Source organism: Xyrauchen texanus, chromosome 1 (assembly GCF_025860055.1).
Source record: "Xyrauchen texanus isolate HMW12.3.18 chromosome 1, RBS_HiC_50CHRs, whole genome shotgun sequence".
NCBI lineage: Eukaryota > Metazoa > Chordata > Actinopteri > Cypriniformes > Catostomidae > Xyrauchen > Xyrauchen texanus.
In genome coordinates this window covers 63,609,913-63,627,317 of record NC_068276.1, presented here as the reverse complement: position 1 = coordinate 63,627,317, position 17,405 = coordinate 63,609,913, and the positions used below count along the sequence as shown (strand labels likewise).

The 17,405-nt window shown below is 40.2% G+C and overlaps 3 protein-coding genes across 14 annotated transcripts in view; 1 reads left to right on the top strand and 2 right to left on the bottom strand.

Annotated features, from left to right (window-relative positions):
• Positions 1-17,405, bottom strand: part of LOC127645778 (basement membrane-specific heparan sulfate proteoglycan core protein-like) — a 458,523-nt gene that overhangs the window by 97,140 nt on the left and 343,978 nt on the right. The window lies entirely within an intron of this gene.
• Positions 1-17,405, bottom strand: part of LOC127643210 (macrophage mannose receptor 1-like) — a 247,488-nt gene that overhangs the window by 11,301 nt on the left and 218,782 nt on the right. Inside the window, exons 1-6 of one of the 11 annotated variants that reach the window (XM_052125870.1) lie at positions 15,386-15,419; positions 9,177-9,228; positions 8,575-8,961; positions 6,994-7,329; positions 3,162-3,247; positions 2,260-2,850 (exon numbers count right to left, since the gene is read on the bottom strand). The exons of 1 other annotated variant lie outside the window; for it this stretch is intronic. In XM_052125870.1, coding sequence (XP_051981830.1) covers positions 2,725-2,850; positions 3,162-3,247; positions 6,994-7,329; positions 8,575-8,961; positions 9,177-9,201 — 960 coding nt within the window. In that variant the 5' untranslated portion in view covers positions 9,202-9,228; positions 15,386-15,419 and the 3' untranslated portion in view covers positions 2,260-2,724. Of the gene's footprint in view, positions 1-2,259; positions 2,851-3,161; positions 3,248-6,993; positions 7,330-8,574; positions 8,962-9,176; positions 9,278-15,385; positions 15,421-17,405 lie in introns of those variants that run through there. 9 more of the 11 variants (XM_052125848.1, XM_052125888.1, XM_052125862.1 and 6 more) reach the window with 9 other exon arrangements.
• The window catches only part of LOC127643276 (macrophage mannose receptor 1-like), a 92,883-nt gene that overhangs the window by 31,679 nt on the left and 43,799 nt on the right, over positions 1-17,405 (top strand). The gene's annotated exons all lie outside the window — the stretch shown is intronic.

Sequence of the window (17,405 nt, the reverse complement as noted above, 5' to 3'; positions counted from 1 at the left end):
TCTGGTTTAGGGTTAGGGTGGGGTTAGTCAGAGGGGAACTGGCCCCCACAGTGAGTCTGGTTTAAGGTTAGGGTGGGGTCAGTTAGAGGGAACTGGCCCCACAGTGAGTCTGGTTTAGGGTTAGGGTGGGGTCAGTCAGAGGGAACTGGCCCCCACAGTGAGTCTGGTTTAAGGTTAGGGTGGGGTCAGTCAGAGGGGAACTGGCCCCCACAGTGAGTCTGGTTTAGGGTTAGGGTGGGGTTAGTCAGAGGGGAACTGGCCCCCACAGTGAGTCTGTTTTAGGGTTAGGGTGGGGTTAGGCAGAGGGGAACTGGCCCCCACAGTGAGTCTGGTTTAGGGTGGGGTTAGCCAGAGGGGAAGTGGCCCCCACAGTGAGTCTGGTTTAGAGTCAGGCTGGGGTTAGTCAGAGGGGAACTGGCCCCCACAGTGAGTCTGGTTTAGGGTTAGGCTGGGGTTAGTCAGAGGGGAACTGGCCCCCACAGTGAGTCTGGTTTAGGGTTAGGGTGGGGTTAGTCAGAGGGGAACTGGCCCCCACAGTGAGTCTGGTTTAGGGTTAGGGTGGGGTCAGTCAGAGGGGAACTGGCCCCCACAGTGAGTCTGGTTTAGGGTTAGGGTGGGGTCAGTCAGAGGGAACTGGCCCCCACAGTGAGTCTGGTTTAGGGTTAGGGTGGGGTTAGTCAGAGGGAACTGGCCCCCACAGTGAGTCTGTTTTAGGGTTAGGGTGGGGTTAGTCAGAGGGAACTGGCCCCCACAGTGAGTCTGGTTTAGGGTGGGGTTAGCCAGAGGGAAGTGGCCCCCACAGTGAGTCTGGTTTAGAGTCAGGCTGGGGTTAGTCAGAGGGAACTGGCCCCCACAGTGAGTCTGGTTTAGGGTTAGGCTGGGGTTAGTCAGAGGGAACTGGCCCCCACAGTGAGTCTGGTTTAGGGTTAGGCTGGGGTTAGTCAGAGGGAACTGGCCCCCACAGTGAGTCTGGTTTAGGGTTAGGGTGGGGTCAGTCAGAGGGAACTGGCCCCCACAGTGAGTCTGGTTTAGGGTTAGGGTGGGGTTAGTCAGAGGGAACTGGCCCCCACAGTGAGTCTGGTTTAGGGTTAGGCTGGGGTTAGTCAGAGGGAACTGGCCCCCACAGTGAGTCTGGTTTAGGTTTAGGGTTAGGTGGGGTTAGTCAGAGGGAACTGGCCCCCACAGTGAGTCTGGTTTAGGGTTAGGGTGGGGTTAGTCAGAGGGAACTGGCCCCCACAGTGAGTCTGGTTTAGGGTTAGGGTGGGGTTAGTCAGAGGGAACTGGCCCCCACAGTGAGTCTGGTTTAGGGTTAGGGTGGGGTTAGTCAGAGGGGAACTGGCCCCCACAGTGAGTCTGGTTTAGGGTTAGGGTGGGGTTAGTCAGAGGGGAACTGGGCCCTACAGTGAGTCTGGTTTAGGGTTAGGGTGGGGTTAGTCAGAGGGGAACAGGCCCCCACAGTAAGTCTGGTTTAGGGTCAGGGTGGGGTTGGTCAGAGGGGAACTGGCCCCCACAGTGAGTCTGGTTTAGGGTCAGGGTGGTGTTAGCCAGAGGGGAACAGGCCCCCACAGTAAGTCTGGTTTCTCCCAAGGTTATTTTTCTCCATTAATCAACATCTTATGGAGTTTTGTGTTCCTCGCCACAGTCGCCTACAGCTTGCTCACTGGGGTTATTAATACAATTATTATTTAATTATTTTTAAACACTATTAAAAATTGTATTTTATCTAAATTACACAATGATGATTAATCGACATTATAGACATTACAGTTTTATCTGTTAATGCTGATCTTCTGTAAAGCTGCTTTGAAACGATGTGTGTTGTGAAAGGCGCTATACAAATAAAATTGAACTGACAATGCTTTAACATATGCAACTTTGCATGTGTCATTGCGACCATGCCCTAACAAAATCACATACATTTGGTGACAGCGCCACCTACTGGATTTGCAGTTATTGTCTTAATTATAAAATGTTGTTAATTTTGTGTCAAAATATTTTTCACTGTATGTAGTTGGAGTGGTGGTGGCGTAGTGGCTAAAGCACAGGGCTGTTAATCAGAAGGTCGCAGGTTCTAACCCCACGGCCACCACCATTGTGTCCTTGAGCAAGGCACTTAACTCCAGGTTGCTCTGGGGGGATTGTCCCTGTAATAATTGCACTGTAAGTCGCTTTGGATAAAAGCGTCTGCCAAATGCATAAATGTAAATGTAAATGTAGTTAAATCAAGATGAAAGAGCAAAACAAGAGCGCTGGTGTGAATGTTTTATTGAAATGAATGTACATATTGAGAATGTAACCATCCATTACATTTGACCATTACATGATAGACGCACACACACAAAAGCATTTTATTTAGATTTTAGAGGTTTAAATGGTTAAAAATGTACCTACTTCACTACTAGAGCTGATTGTTCTATCACTGCTATCTTCCCCTCACAATGTAAATAAAAGAGTAGAACTTGTACTTATTTACTTAATGCAAAATCACAGGATATTTTAAAGTGATCAGATGTAATTAAAACAAGATTAAAGAACAAGATTAAGACTACAGACTAAATTTCTTTTGATTTTCATGTATCAGACTATATAAGTGAATCGTGACTGAGATTAACATTCTGCTAAACATCTCCTTTTCCATTCAACTACTAAAGGCATACAGTGTGATTTTGGAAGGTTAGTAGTCTAAATGGTGAAATAATTTTCATTTGTGGGAGAACTATCCCTCTATAACACTGACAATGCAGACTCATTTTTATTCTGCACCGTGTGGAAGACGGCTCCGTCTGACTGAACTCTCCACACCAGTTTGGCATCCTTTGACATTCCCAGATTTACTAGATTCTGTTGAATCTGAGGATAGAACAGTCTTGTGTTACTAAATCATGTAGAGACCCATAGTCTGTCTGGACTATTATCTGCATTCCCTGCTGAATGAAACAGCTTAAACCAGCCTAAGGTGGATCGCTGGTCTCAGAATGGGTTCCACTGTTTGATGGTTCTCGAGGGGTTTTGGATCTTTTCTTGGATGACCAGCTAAACCTGCTGAAAACTAGCTTGGTTGGAGACCAGCGAAGGCCAGCAAACCACCTTAGGCTGGTTTAATATGGTCTTTCTGCAGGGTCTGTACAACTCTGAAGATGAGCACACTTTATAAAACTCACCTTCTGTAAGACAGTCGTCATCATTGCAGGATCATTTACATTCAGACTGGATTTCACCTTCACTCTCAATATCTGCATCTTCAACACTGTGGAAACAAACAGTAGATACAGTGAGGTGCAAAAGGATGCATCCTTAACAGGGCTGTCAATTTAACACTTCAAATAAAATGTTTTGTATTAAATACAATTAATCATGTAATTAGGAATATTCCTACTATTGGAGCAATTCAAGTACCACTTGTTTTCAGCAGGGGGCAGTAAGCGAAACTCCTCTGTATAGACAACATGCTGCTGTACAGAGAACAAACCACACACAAGCTTCTTTGACACTAGCGTAAACATACGATTAGGACAAGTTCTGCTGGACAGATTGCAATTCCGAAAGCAAGGATCTGAACACCTGTTTTTAAAGTTACAAACAATTTTTTGTTTGACACAGCGACCTTAAAACTGACATCATTTATGAGGTAACGCAACCAAAGTGAGATGCTCCTTATACATCCTTATGACACGTGTACATTGATGCATTCTTAGAGAATCATGAGATGGTGTGGTGATATTATGCACAAGTGTTTGATTGGGGTTGGGGATAAAGTAGGATTGCTGATGAAGACAGAAATTGAGCACGTTTACATGCACATTTTTACATGATTATGCTAAATAAGCCGACTATGTGCATGTTCATGTAAATGTGTTAAACGTGTTCCTTTATCAGTTTAAGTGTCATAAACAGTGTAAGAATTAACATCAACATGAGTAGATTTTTGCACATTACGCTGATTTGACTGTTGCATGTAAACACATAAACTCATCTTATCCAATGTGCACAAGTGTTGTACGCATGCCTCTTCATGATTTGACGTCAGGAGCAGAGAATAACAGGATTATTTTAAATGTCATGTTAACATGGATTTCTTAGTTGGATTGTTTTAAAAGCTGATATTTGGGAGTTATCAGGGTATTGGTGTGTTTGTAAAGGCCTCATTGATGTAGCCTTATTTTAGCCAATTTAGCATTTTAATGGGATACAGGTGCCTGCTTTTGCGAGCACAGCCTCTTGATACGGGGGTAGATTGAGGATAATGCAACTCCACTAGATCATGCTCCACTGACAGGCACTGCCTTTTTTTGTTTTTCACGTATGTCAGGGATGAGAACACTAGCTCACACAAGTAAGAGGTTGAAAACGGCAACAGCACATTGACGGCGCATTCTGAGATAGATGGGTACTCGTGTCCCACATACAGCCAAAATTCATCCGAAGACATTTCTCCAAATGTTTATTTTAAAGTGCGATCCATACGGAGTTTGGACAGTTCTTCTTGTGCTTTGATTGGCAACATCTTTGCCGATTCTGATGAGAGAGGGTTAAAAGCATCACAGCCAGCGCATCTCCGTATGCAGCAGCAGACTCTGATGCTCAGACTCCATTTCATTGGACAGTTTGGTAAAAAATCGGGGCTTCAAAGGTTGTGACAATGTAGTTTATAATTTTGACAGCTTGTTCTAATGCTACAGTCAGGTCTGGGGACGTTGCTTTTGCGACGAGTGCTTCACGGTGCAGCATGCAGTGGGTAATCTGCACATCTGGGTTTTGGTTCTACACCATAGTTATCAGTCCTTTTACTTATCCAGTCATAGATGCCGCTCCATCTGTGCAAATACTATGACAAATGCCCCGGTTGAGACCACGTTCTATCAAGTACGTATCGATGACAATTAGGGATGTAACGATATTGACGATATCGCGCTATCGCGGTGGTAAACGTGTCTCGATATTGTCGTGGTTGGGTTACAATATTAAAAGGACAGGTGTCCGTCAAAAAGCAAGAGGATTAAACACAGTCCCGCGGAACAAATCATTGTTAACTACATAGACCATGATCCTTTGCGCTGCGTCGTCACAACAACCGTTGTTAAGCCAATAGGATTGCACGCTGCTCGCTGTCCACACAAGCTCACAGCAAGCCAGCATAGCCGACAGCGATACTTGTAAGGATGAAAACAACAACCCCGAAGTTGAGATTGTGCCAGCCCCTGCAGCTTTTAAATCAGATGTCTGGAAACATTTTGGTTTCGCCGTGTCAAAAAACGCAAAAGGAGAGAAGGTGGTGGACAGACAATGGACTATGTGCAAGCACTGCCACAGTAAACTGCGATACAACACGGGAAACACAAGCAACATGCGAAGTCATCTGACGACCCATCATCCCGAAAAGTTTGCAGATTCTCTCACAAATCAAGTCCTGTCCGGTCAAAAAACCCGTGAACATTAGCTAAAGGATAGTTCAGTGTTTTTCAGAAGGCTTTTTGCCAGACTGTTTAAGGATTTTTTTTTTTATGTTGTTTTTTTCTTCTCCCTTGCAATGTAGATATTTTGATCTTTCTGATGAAAAACGTGAACATGAGCTAAATGATAGGTCAGTGTTTTTTTAAAAGGCTTTTTGACTGACTATTTTATTTAAGTTTAAGTTATGTTCCTAAATACCAGTTTTAAAAGGCTGCTTTTATTTGCTTTAGCATAAACCTGACTTAACTTGATCTTTGTTTGCACTTAAGGGAATTCCCTATTGTTTACAATTGTTCTAGTTGCTTCTTAACTTGAACATTGCACAGAAGAATCAGTTATGCAACCAAATATTACTATACAGAATATTGATGTTCCTGACTACAACTTGCACTTTAAAACACTATGTGATCAGCGTTTTATGTTGTCATGATCCATAAATACAACAATAAATTGCCTGTTGACTGGCAAAAGCAGAATAAATGTCAGTATTTTTTCGCTATTATCATCACAAACACTATCGTGAGCTTTTTAACAATACCGTGAGCTTTTCCACAATATCGCAATAAATATCGTACCGTGAGGTCAATATCGAAATTGTATCGTACCGTGAGATTTTGATATCGTTACATCCCTAATGACAATATACATTTCTTCCCCTGTTGCACGACTCTGTAGTACAAATACAAATTCTCCATAATTAATTCCTCATCAGTATATCACACACTGGCCAGGAGATGACAGTGTCTGCTGCAATCTATAGAATAATAATTTGGAGTGCAAATTTGGCGCTTTTGTTTAGTTTTTCGGTTAGTAGAGTTTCTATATCAGCAGCCATGTCGTCAATGCGACGTTTAATCTTGTTGTCAGATAATGGGATTTTGTCAATTTCTTTGACAGTGTCCTCCCCTATCATTACCCCTACCATTTTCTTGCAAGCTGGTAAAATGAGTGTTTCAGCAATGGTATGGAGCTTCTTTGATTTGGCGATTAGCTCTGCTGCTAAGAAGCTTGCCTCCTGAGATTTCTCAGACACACGCACACATGACATCATTTGTTGGTTCTGTTTAACATTTTGTACTTTTAGTCGCTTGAAGTATTTTATGTCTTTGCTGGCTAAACCGTGTATAAAAATGAGCACGCACTATTACAAAGGGCGGAGCTGAGCAGAGCGGGCGGGGCGATTCTCTCCTGAGAACAGTCAATAAATAAATATTTAAACTTTAAATATGTATGAAATATATCAGTGTTTTTTTCTCTTATTTATTTTTGGTGTTGTGATATATTTTTTAAATATATGCTGTAAAAGGCTATTATATGGTACGATAGTTATTTTAGGCTGTTTAAATTCTGCGGCACCCCTAGCCAGTTGTCACGGCACCCACTTTGGATACCACTGCTCTATTCTATACAGGCAAATTTATCCATAATATAATGGGCTGGGCTGACTGTGAACTCGCTTTGCATTCAGGTGGTACTTCAAGCTTGAACTTCTCTGATAGTAGAATGTGAAAACCACCAGAAACTGATATAAAAGCATCTCACCACTGGTGCAGATGAACGGTCTTGCTGTGCTGCAGATCTGATCACTCCATGCGTTCTGCTGAAATATGTGCTCAACACACGGTCCGCTGTTGTCAGGCTCATTTAAAGACCAGCGTCTGAATAAAGAACTGCTGTTGTCTGACCATCTGTAAGATTCTTTATAGAGGCCGATGTAGACCACTGCTCCTGCTGGTACTAGTGCCTGGACCTGCTGGTTCTCCTCCAGGTTCCTGATACTGACCAGATCTGTGTGTGTCGTTCTGCAGTACATCTGAGCGTCGTTCCTGGTCATTTTTTGATTGATAAACACGTACCTCTGTGCAACATTCACATTTCCTAATAACAATAAGAGATCATGTTGACATGAAATACTTTTGAGAAGTTGACGTGTTCTGTGTCGTGACACATTATAATTGTTTTTGAATCTTTATTTATTACACCAGGAGTTTCCAAACTGGGGCAAAATTCAGAGAGAATTATAATATGTTACAAAATGTATTTTTACAGTAAGTCATAAAAAGAAATCTGCATATAGTTGAACTTTCGAAGATTGAACTTTCTCCTTTCTTGTACATATTCATTCATAAGAAGTTTGTGAACGTTTTGTATCTTTCTAATTGTGCAGTTAAACACAGTTTTAAGCATAACAAATGTTTAAAGAAAACAGGCACTGAATTAATGTGACGTACTGAAAAGCGACTGATGGAAAGTGAAGAAAAGCAACGGAAACAGCCGAGAGTTTACGGAAGTAAAAGCTCACATGGTGGATGCGAGGAGAGGAGAGAACCGAGTGCAGAAAGAGGGATAAGAGATCAATATCCAGTGGCACAAGTGTCTTCTGTGTGGAGAAGCATTCGGCTTAAAGGCTGATGTGAGGGAAACACGGAAAGAAGGGGAAAGCGCACTAAGTGGTTAAGAAAGCAACTTAACAAGCAAATTCATGAAGGAAGCTAAATGAACAAACGGATGAGATTATCTGGATTGAACTGAAACTGAGTTTAATTGGACAATCTGAATCTTGGATCTGACTACTGATTAATCTGTTGATAAATGAATACAAGTTGTTCCCTGTGTCTTTGTGAATGACTGATGCTCATTTCTGAGTTAGAGAAAATACTTAGTAAAATTCCCTGGATAACTCGACACTAATTATTCATCATTATGACTGTCTTAAGCTTGCTTGACACTATTTCCTGAAAAGCAGCTTTAGAACATAATTATTGTGACCAGAAAACAAATGAAAGTTGCTCAACTATTTCTTACATATTCTAATATTGGGTAGAAAAAAGAGGAAATATTTTACAGATAATATTCTAATAATTTACTTTGGCTTTTGTACATTTACAGATTAAAGCCACTTATTTAATTTTGGAAACATGTTGTATTTTTTCATACAAAGTAAAGGAATCTTTAAAAGTAATCCTTTTTTTTAAATACTTAAACTATTAAAATGAGAAATAAAGAAGTGTTTAGTTGCATGAAAATAATGATCTAAAAAATCTAAATGGTCAGAACAACAGGTTTCATATTGGAAATAGTTTGACATGCACACATTATTTTATAAATGTATTGTGTCTTTACCATCATAGCAAATGAACTGAAATGGGTCAGAACATGTCCTATCCTGGAATTTCCCCCCATCATCGATGGCAACACAGTTTTGATTCCCTCCCAAGTTATTCGGCTCTCCAGTTCCCCAGTTTCTATATTCGGCTTCTCCTTCCCTGTAGAATTCCCTGTCGTTAAGGGACCAATACCAGAGAGGAGTACCTTCTTTCTTCAGTCCGATCCAAGCAGATGTTTCTGTAATCCCGCTCACAGTGTTCTGGAGATCATTCAGATCTGTCATGTCTTCAATAGTGGCCAGATCATTGTGATGTTTTCTGCAGAAGCTCTGGGCATCATCATATGTTTTTAGTTCATTAACAAAGACAAACTGTTTGGAGAGACCCGATGAGATGCATGAACCTATAGTAAAAAAAACATGTTTGGTTTAATCAAACAAAGATCTTCAGCTGTGTCCATATAATATACACTGAGTAAATATATTACATTAGATTAGATTACATTAGATTACATTACATTAGATTAGATTATACCCTGAGAAATATTCACTAGGGTTAAAAGTGTGACAACTAGCCCCAGTCTTCTGAAGTGCTCTAAAACACAGTCACGGTACCTACCAAAGATAAACAAGATGAGATTCATCGTTTTCGTGTCCCTTGTTCCTTAAAACTGAAAAAAGAGAGATTGATTTGATCTTGTGGTGATTTGTGTCCTTCATCTGAGGTTTGTGAGAACAGAACAGTCAGATAAGGACAGAAGAAAATGTAAATGTCAAATGTTAATGTTCAATATAAATTGCAAATCAAGTCTGATTGTGCAGTAAATCTGATACTATAAAATGCAAATAAGCAGGAAAACTACAAGCCCATTTAAGTTCCTCAAAAACATTTTATTCTCTAGTTCTTTAAATTTTATAACACATTTCCATTCAATTAAAATTAGAAATCTTTAACATATATATTAATATATATATACATTTATTTACATGTATTCATTTGGCAGACACTTTTTTAAAGTATATATTGACTGGACTTCCTGTCAACGACACGCTGCACGAGAGTTTGTTTGTAGCCTGCTTAGGCTGCTTAGCATTGCATAATCTTATTCTCGAACGTTCATCGTTATATTCATCATTCATCATTATATCCTTTTGTCATTTTACCGCATTTCAGGTTTTCCCGCTTTTCTACTGTTTCATCTGCGTGTATTTTACCTGTTGCTGCTGGCGCCTAGCTAGAGTCTGTGTTTGTAGCCTGCTAGTTTTTTTTAGCATCGCTTATATATCTGTTTTCTGCCTTTAATCCTTAAACATCTGCCATTTTTAAGCACGCATCGGGTTTCCCTCGTATAATTCTCTAATCAACTGCTTGCATATTCCACCTGCATCCACGTTATATTTTTATTGTGATAAACAGTGATACACCCACTGAGAATTATGTTGAAAGAGCCCTTGTTATCGGCGATTCTATTGTAAGGAACGTGGAAATAGAGACTCCACCCACTATTGTTAATTGCATTTTGGGGGCCAGAGTGTCTGACATTAAATCAAATTTACAAGTGCTGGCTAATGCTAAACATAGATTTTCTAAAATTGTTATCCATGCCGGCACTAATGACGTCCGGCTTGGCCAGTCGGAGATCACTAAAGATAATGTTAAAGAGGTGTGCGAATCTGCAAAAACGATGTCAGACACTGTAATATGCTCTGGTCCCCTCCCTGCTTGTCGTGGTGACGAGGTTTATAGTAGATTAGTGTCACTGAATGGCTGGATGTCTGAGTGGTGTCTGAAGAATAAAATAGGATTTATAGACAATTGGAAAAGTTTTTGGGGTAGACCTGACCTGCTAAAGAGAGACGGACTCCATCCCTCCAGGGAAGGTGCCGCTCTCCTCTCTAGTAATTTGGCTCATAGTCTTAATAATGATAGTATTTGACTAACTGGGGCCCAGGTCAGGAAGCAGACAAACTTGTTAATCCGAACGTCTGCTAGCTGCCTTGAGACGTCACACAGGTCACATAAACTACAACGCATAGAGACTGTATCACCTAGATATCTCATAGAGACTGTGTCTGTTCCACGAACTACGAAACACAACACCCTCACTAAATCATTTAGAAAAAATTTGATTAAGGTCAAACTTGAACAAAACAAACAAATAAAAAATGTACATCATATAAAAATAGGGCTACTAAACATTAGATCTCTTTCTACCAAAGCACTAATTGTTAATGAAATGATTACAGATCATAGTTTGGATGCGCTCTGTTTGACTGAAACCTGCTTAAACCGGATGAATATATTAGTTTAAATGAATCTACTCCCCCAGGTTATTGTTATAAACATGAGCCTCGTCTGAAGGGTCGAGGAGGAGGTGTTGCTACAATTTACAGTGAAGTTTTTGGTGTTACTCAGAGGACAGGACATAATTGTAAGTCTTTTGAACTAATAATGCTTAATGTGACACCGTCAGATATAAATAAAAAAGCGCTGTCGTCCTTTACCCTTGCTACAGTGTATAGATCACCCGGGCCTTATTCTGATTTCCTTTGTGAATTTACTAATTTTTTATCAGATCTTGTAGTTACTGTAGATAGAGCCTTAATTGTTGGTGACTTCAACATTCACATAGATAATGAAAATGATTCTTTGGGATTAGCATTTATCGATATTCTCAACTCTCTTGGAGTCAGACTCCAATGATCACACTCATGCTCTCAAGAGAGCAGCTCGGAAAATGGAGTGCATGTGGAAAAATAAGAAGTATTTCGTGGTGCATGGAAGGATAGTGTCTGTAGCTTCAGACAGGCACTAAAAGCTGCCAGGTCAGCATATTTTAGTAACTTATAGAAAATAACCACAACAATCCTAGATGTTTATTCAGTACTGTGGCTAAATTGGTTAGGAATAAAGCCTCAACCGAACCAGATATTACGTCACAGCTCAAGAGTAATGACTTCATGAATTTCTTTACAAATAAAATTGAAATAATCAGATATACAATTGGAATTATGCAATCATCTGTCATAGCACCTCAGAAAACAGTGTCTAATAATTTTCCTCACATGCAACTTCAATCTTTCTCTGTCATAGGCCATGAAGAACAAAAATTATCAAAACATCAAAAGCCACAACATATATGTTAGATCCTATACCAACTAAGCTCTTAAAAGAGGTATCTCCTGTAATCTCAGAACCTCTTCTTAATATCATTAACTCCTCGCTATGCTTAGGACATGTCCCAAGAAACTTTAAAATGGCAATTATCAAACCGCTTATTAAGAAGCCTTGAGAGGAGGAAGCCTTTAAACTTGATCCTGGAGAATTGGCTAATTATAGACCAATTTCAAATCTCCCATTTATGTCAAAAATACTAGAAAAGGTAGTGTCCTCCCAAATATGTTCATTTCTACAGAGAAATAGTATATATGAAGAATTTCAGTCAGGATTTAGGCCTCATCACAGTACAGAGACTGCACTTAACAGAGTTACACATGACTTGCTCTTATCATCTGATCGCGGCTGCATTTCTCTTCTAGTGCTTTTAGATCTTAGTGCTGCATTCGACACGATAGATCACGACATTCTCTTCAGTAGGCTGGAGAATTATGTTGGCATTTGTGGAGTTGCTTTAGCATGGTTTAGGTCATATTTAGCAGACTGCTACCACTTTGTCTATATGTCTTTGATACACAACTTTATATTTCTTCAAAACCTGATGAGATTTCACAATTAGCAGAGTGTATCAATTAAATAAAAGATTGGATGGCCAGAAATTTCCTTCTACTCAATTCTGACAAAACAGAGGTACTAATTATTGGACCAAAATCTCTAAAAATAAGCCGCTAAAATATAATTTGACTCTAGATGGATGTACTGTTACATCATCTTCAACAGCGAAGAACTTAGGTGTTATATTTGATACCAATCTGTCCTTTGAAAATCAAATTACAAATGTTTGTAGATCAGCATTCTTCCACCTAAGAAATATTGCTAAATTAAGGCATATGCTTATGCCGAAAAACTAATTCATGCGTTCATGACCTCAAGACTAGATTATTGTAATGCATTACTGGGAGGATGTCCAGCAAAATCAATAAATAAACTTCAATTGGTTCAAAATGCAGCAGCTAGAGTGCTGACGAGAACCAAGAAATATGATCATATTAGCCCCATTTTATCATCGTTACATTGGCTACCTGTTAAATTCTGTATTAATTAAAAAATTATGTTAACTACAAAGCTTTGACTGTTCTCCGCAGTACTTAAGTGATCTTCTACCACACTATATTCCATCATGTTCATTACGATCGCAAAATTCTGGCCTTTTAATAGTTCCTAGAATATCAAAATCCACAAAAGGAGGAAGATCCTTTTCATATTTGGCTCCTAAACTATGGAATAGTCTCCCAAACACTGTTCGAGATGCAGACACACTCTCTCAGTTTAAGTCTAGACTAAAGACTCATCTATTTAGCCAGGCATACACCTAATTTATCCTCCAACCCACAATTAGGCTGCTTTAGTTTAGTCTGCCGGAACCAGAAACATTGATCAGGATTTATATCTCTGCAATAAATTGAATGGCATCTATGTTTATATTATTTAATTTATTTCCCTGTCTCAACCTCGGGACTTCTATCCTGAGGTCACCAGAACCGGCTGGATCCAGCACCATTCATGCTTCATGTTGGACTCCACTGTTACGTGACTCTGAATGATGATGACTAAATGCAGCTGGTGCCAAACATCACTTCAGTCTAATATAATGGGCTTCAGAGGATGAACTGATGCCAACTCCAACCATAAGACATGGGATACTTCATATGACATTGTCTGAACCTTGGATTTAGGATGACCACACCGAACCTCACTGAAATTACCGGCCAGGTTGAACTGCGATGCACCTCACTGATCTCTGCCAGCATCGGTCTATTGATGACTATGATCTTGAAATGGAATGCATAGACTAACAGTTGCCAACAAAAGCCTTCATCAGCCAATTAACAAGGACAATTGCATCTATGTGAACTTCTGCAGTTAATCCAGGATGGACCTCAAAGACTTTGGTCATTAATCTTACAGTTCAAACACAATCGATGTTTAAACACTGACCCTTAACACTTACTTAGTTTAATAATTTTAAACCATGACTTCAACTATACACAAGTAATATTTACATTATATTCATGATGTTAGCCAGAGGGGAACTGGCCCCCACAGTGAGTCTGGTTTAGGGTTAGGGTGGGGTTAGTCAGAGGGGAACTGGTCCCCACAGTGAGTCTGGTTTAGGGTTAGGGTGGGGTTAGTCAGAGGGGAACTGGCCCCCACAGTGAGTCTGGTTTAGGGTTAGGGTGGGGTTAGTCAGAGGGGCACTGGCCCCCACAGTGTGTCTGGTTTAGGGTTAGGGTGGGGTTAGTCAGAGGGGAACTGGCCCCCACAGTGAGTCTGGTTTAGGGTTAGGGTGGGGTTAGTCAGAGGGGAACTGGTCCCCACAGTGAGTCTGGTTTAGGGTTAGGGTGGGGTTAGTCAGAGGGGAACTGGCCCCTACAGCTAGTCTGGTTTAGGGTTAGGGTGGGGTTAGTCAGAGGGGAACTGACCCCCACAGTGAGTCTGGTTTAGGGTTGGGGAGGGGTTAGTCAGAGGGGAACTGGCCCCCACAGTGAGTCTGGTTTAGGGTTAGGGTGGGGTTAGTCAGAGGGGAACTGGCCCCCACAGTGAGTCTGGTTTAGGGTTAGGGTGGGGTTAGTCAGAGGGGAACTGGCCCCCACAGTGAGTCTGGTTTCTCCCAAGGTTATTTTTCCTCCATTAATCAACAGTTTTGTGTTCCTTGCCACAGTCGCTTTCAGCTTGATCACTGGGGTTATTAATACAATTACTATTTAATTACTTATTTTTAAACATGATAAACAATCATATTTTATCTAATTACACAATGATGATTCATCGACTTTATAGACATTACAGTTTTATCGTCTGTTAATGCTGATCTTCTGTAAAGCTGCTTTGAAACGATGTGTGTTGTGAAAGGCGCTATACAAATAAACTTGAATTGACTTGACATATATTAAAACATTTTTATTAATAAAAAAAAAATACACAATTCAATTTGATGGAAATTGAAAGGCATACATGTTAAAAAGTTGCTAAAATAGTGTTTTGAGTGTATGAACTGATGCTTTAAAGAACCCAGAAACACTGATCTGAAGAACCTTCATCAAGAACTACTGAAATAAAATAATTCCTGTACAAAATAACTTTTTAATGGATTATTTATTTTATTCTGATCATCATCAAGATTTAAGTTAACATTTTTTATAAATGTAAAGGAAAGTGTAATCTAACTGGTTACTTTTTTAATGATCATTGTATAATTTTGAGATTTGTTTTTCTTATAAGTACAAAATCCATAATTTTTGTCATAATCACATGAATAATAATAAAAGTTTGTTTAGAATAGTTTGGATTGATTTTATCACGTCACACTCATATACTATAAATTAAATAAATAAATATTGAATTAAATATATAACATGTAACATCAAGAAAAATAATAATCAACTCAAGAATCCAGAAAAGTGTTCTTTGCTGAACTGAAGCGTATAGTTGCAACATGAACATTTAAAATGCATTCATAATCTTTTTTTATTTTCAGCAGAAGTAAAAGTTTAGAAAGGTCTGAAAGTATAAATCACAGCACTTTAAAAGTTACACTACACTTTTGCACAGATTATTATAATTATAATTATAAGAAATACAGAAACATTCTAAAGGTAATAAAGCAAGTTATAAAGGATTAAGATTACAAAAATGCCAAAACAATTTACCTGTGATTGAGAAACCTGCCGATGTGGATTTCTCCTGATTCTGTCTTTTTATAGGTTTAATGTTTACAGTTGAGTATATCACAACCCTCTATGCAAACCACTCTTTCTACTCAGATAACATGATGTCATGATGGATTACACACAAATTTTCTATCATGTGATGTGCCCTTTATGCAAACAAGTAAACCAAGTCATTGTGCAGCTGACACACAATTTATCTGAACATTTATTCATTTAGCAGATGGGAAAGGTCCTTACATTTGATCAGTTTGTGTGTTCCCCGGGAACCAAAGCCATGGCTGCAGTATTGGAGTTGAACCATTTTATTTTGGCATACTTTTCGGTGCGTTATATGTCATATGGAGATGATTTATTGTTTTGCTTCATTTTATAATGGATTGGAGTTCATAGATCAAATGTAATAAGACAAATTAATTAAAAGGCAAAAGACAGTAACGTAGCAAGCCAGTTCGTATTATTACTGTATTAATAATAACAATTATTAATCTAAATTATTAAGGCTGGGTATTGATACATATGGCTATTTTTCAGAATATAATGTCCATTGTGCTTACATATTAATTATAAATGGGAACTTCTTACTTGATGCATTACGAAAATATACATTTTGCAAATTGTATTAATAGTTTTTCACCATTTTAGACATATTGTAGCTTTTTAAAAATGTACAAATCTATGTGTTCCATCAATACATGTGATGTCTTGAAACTAGGGACTAAAAACGTCCTGGTTTCTTTCGTAACCTCCGTTCCCAGATGGAGGGAATGAGACGTTGTGTTGATGTAGTGACACTAGGGGTTGCCCTTAGGAGCCACAAACACCTCTGATCTTTGAGAAAAGGCCAATGGGAATTGGCGAGTGGAATTTGCATCCCATTCCCCCGGCCATATACAGGTTTTGTGCTGAGGAGCCGAGACAGGGTCCCGGCCATTTCAGCAGGTAGTTCAGTGTTGTGGCAGGAGGGACACAATGTCTCCTTCCCTCCTTCAGGGAAAGGAGGTTACAAAAGTAACCAGGACGTTCCCTATCTGTCACTCACTCAACATTGTGTTGATGTAGTGACACTAAGGATCCCTATACGAAACAGCACAACTAACTGAACTGTGTTACGTGGACTTGCAGTGCAAAACAGGCAAACCATTGCGTGCCTCATAGCCAGCACACCTGGGCATCACGCAACCTCCCCCAACGCTCATACGAGCGTCGTACGGTCCCCTGTACCTCGGGGACATGTCGACTGCCCAAAAATGGTAACAGGCTGCCCTAGCCGTGGCCTCTTCTCTTTCTTTTCTCCCCAAAAGTGAGTGGAAATCGTTCAGCTAGGGTCCATAAGTGTCCACGTTTGGGATGTGTTCCTTCTCAAGTGGAAGAAACCGCAGAGACCATACCCTACACAATGGAGAGGATTGTGTAGAAAGACATCACATGGTCTTACCGAGTTCTGTCAGCAGTGTCGCATGTGGTGAAGTCCCAGTTGTAGGTCCTACCCAGAGGGGTACACATCCAGTTGTCCCACAAACTTACCTGTTTGTACCTGTCAAGACATGGGATGAAACTGGCTCAACCTGGAGATTGTAGAACCACACAAAGGTTTTGGGTGTTACCCAACACACTGCTCTGCATATGTCTGTTAAAGAGGCACCATTGGTCAGATCCCAGGAGGCCGCCACACTCCTAGTAGAGTGTTCTCATAGTCCCAAGGGGGGTGGCACGTCCTGGGCATGATATGCCAAAGTGATGGTGTCAATGACCCGGTAGGTGATCCTCTGCGAACAGGTCTACCTGCGCTTGACTGAATCGAATATAATTCAGCTGGACCTCCTTGGGGTAGAGTCACTACTCTCCCCTGACCTGCCATGACAGTGCGTCCGCCACGCTGTTGAGGTCAACCGGGATATGAGTATCTTGCAACAACTCGCTGCTGATTCCAGAGGAGAAGACAGGCAAGTTGCGACATGCAACATGAGCATACACTTCCTTGGCAGTTGATGTACGCTAC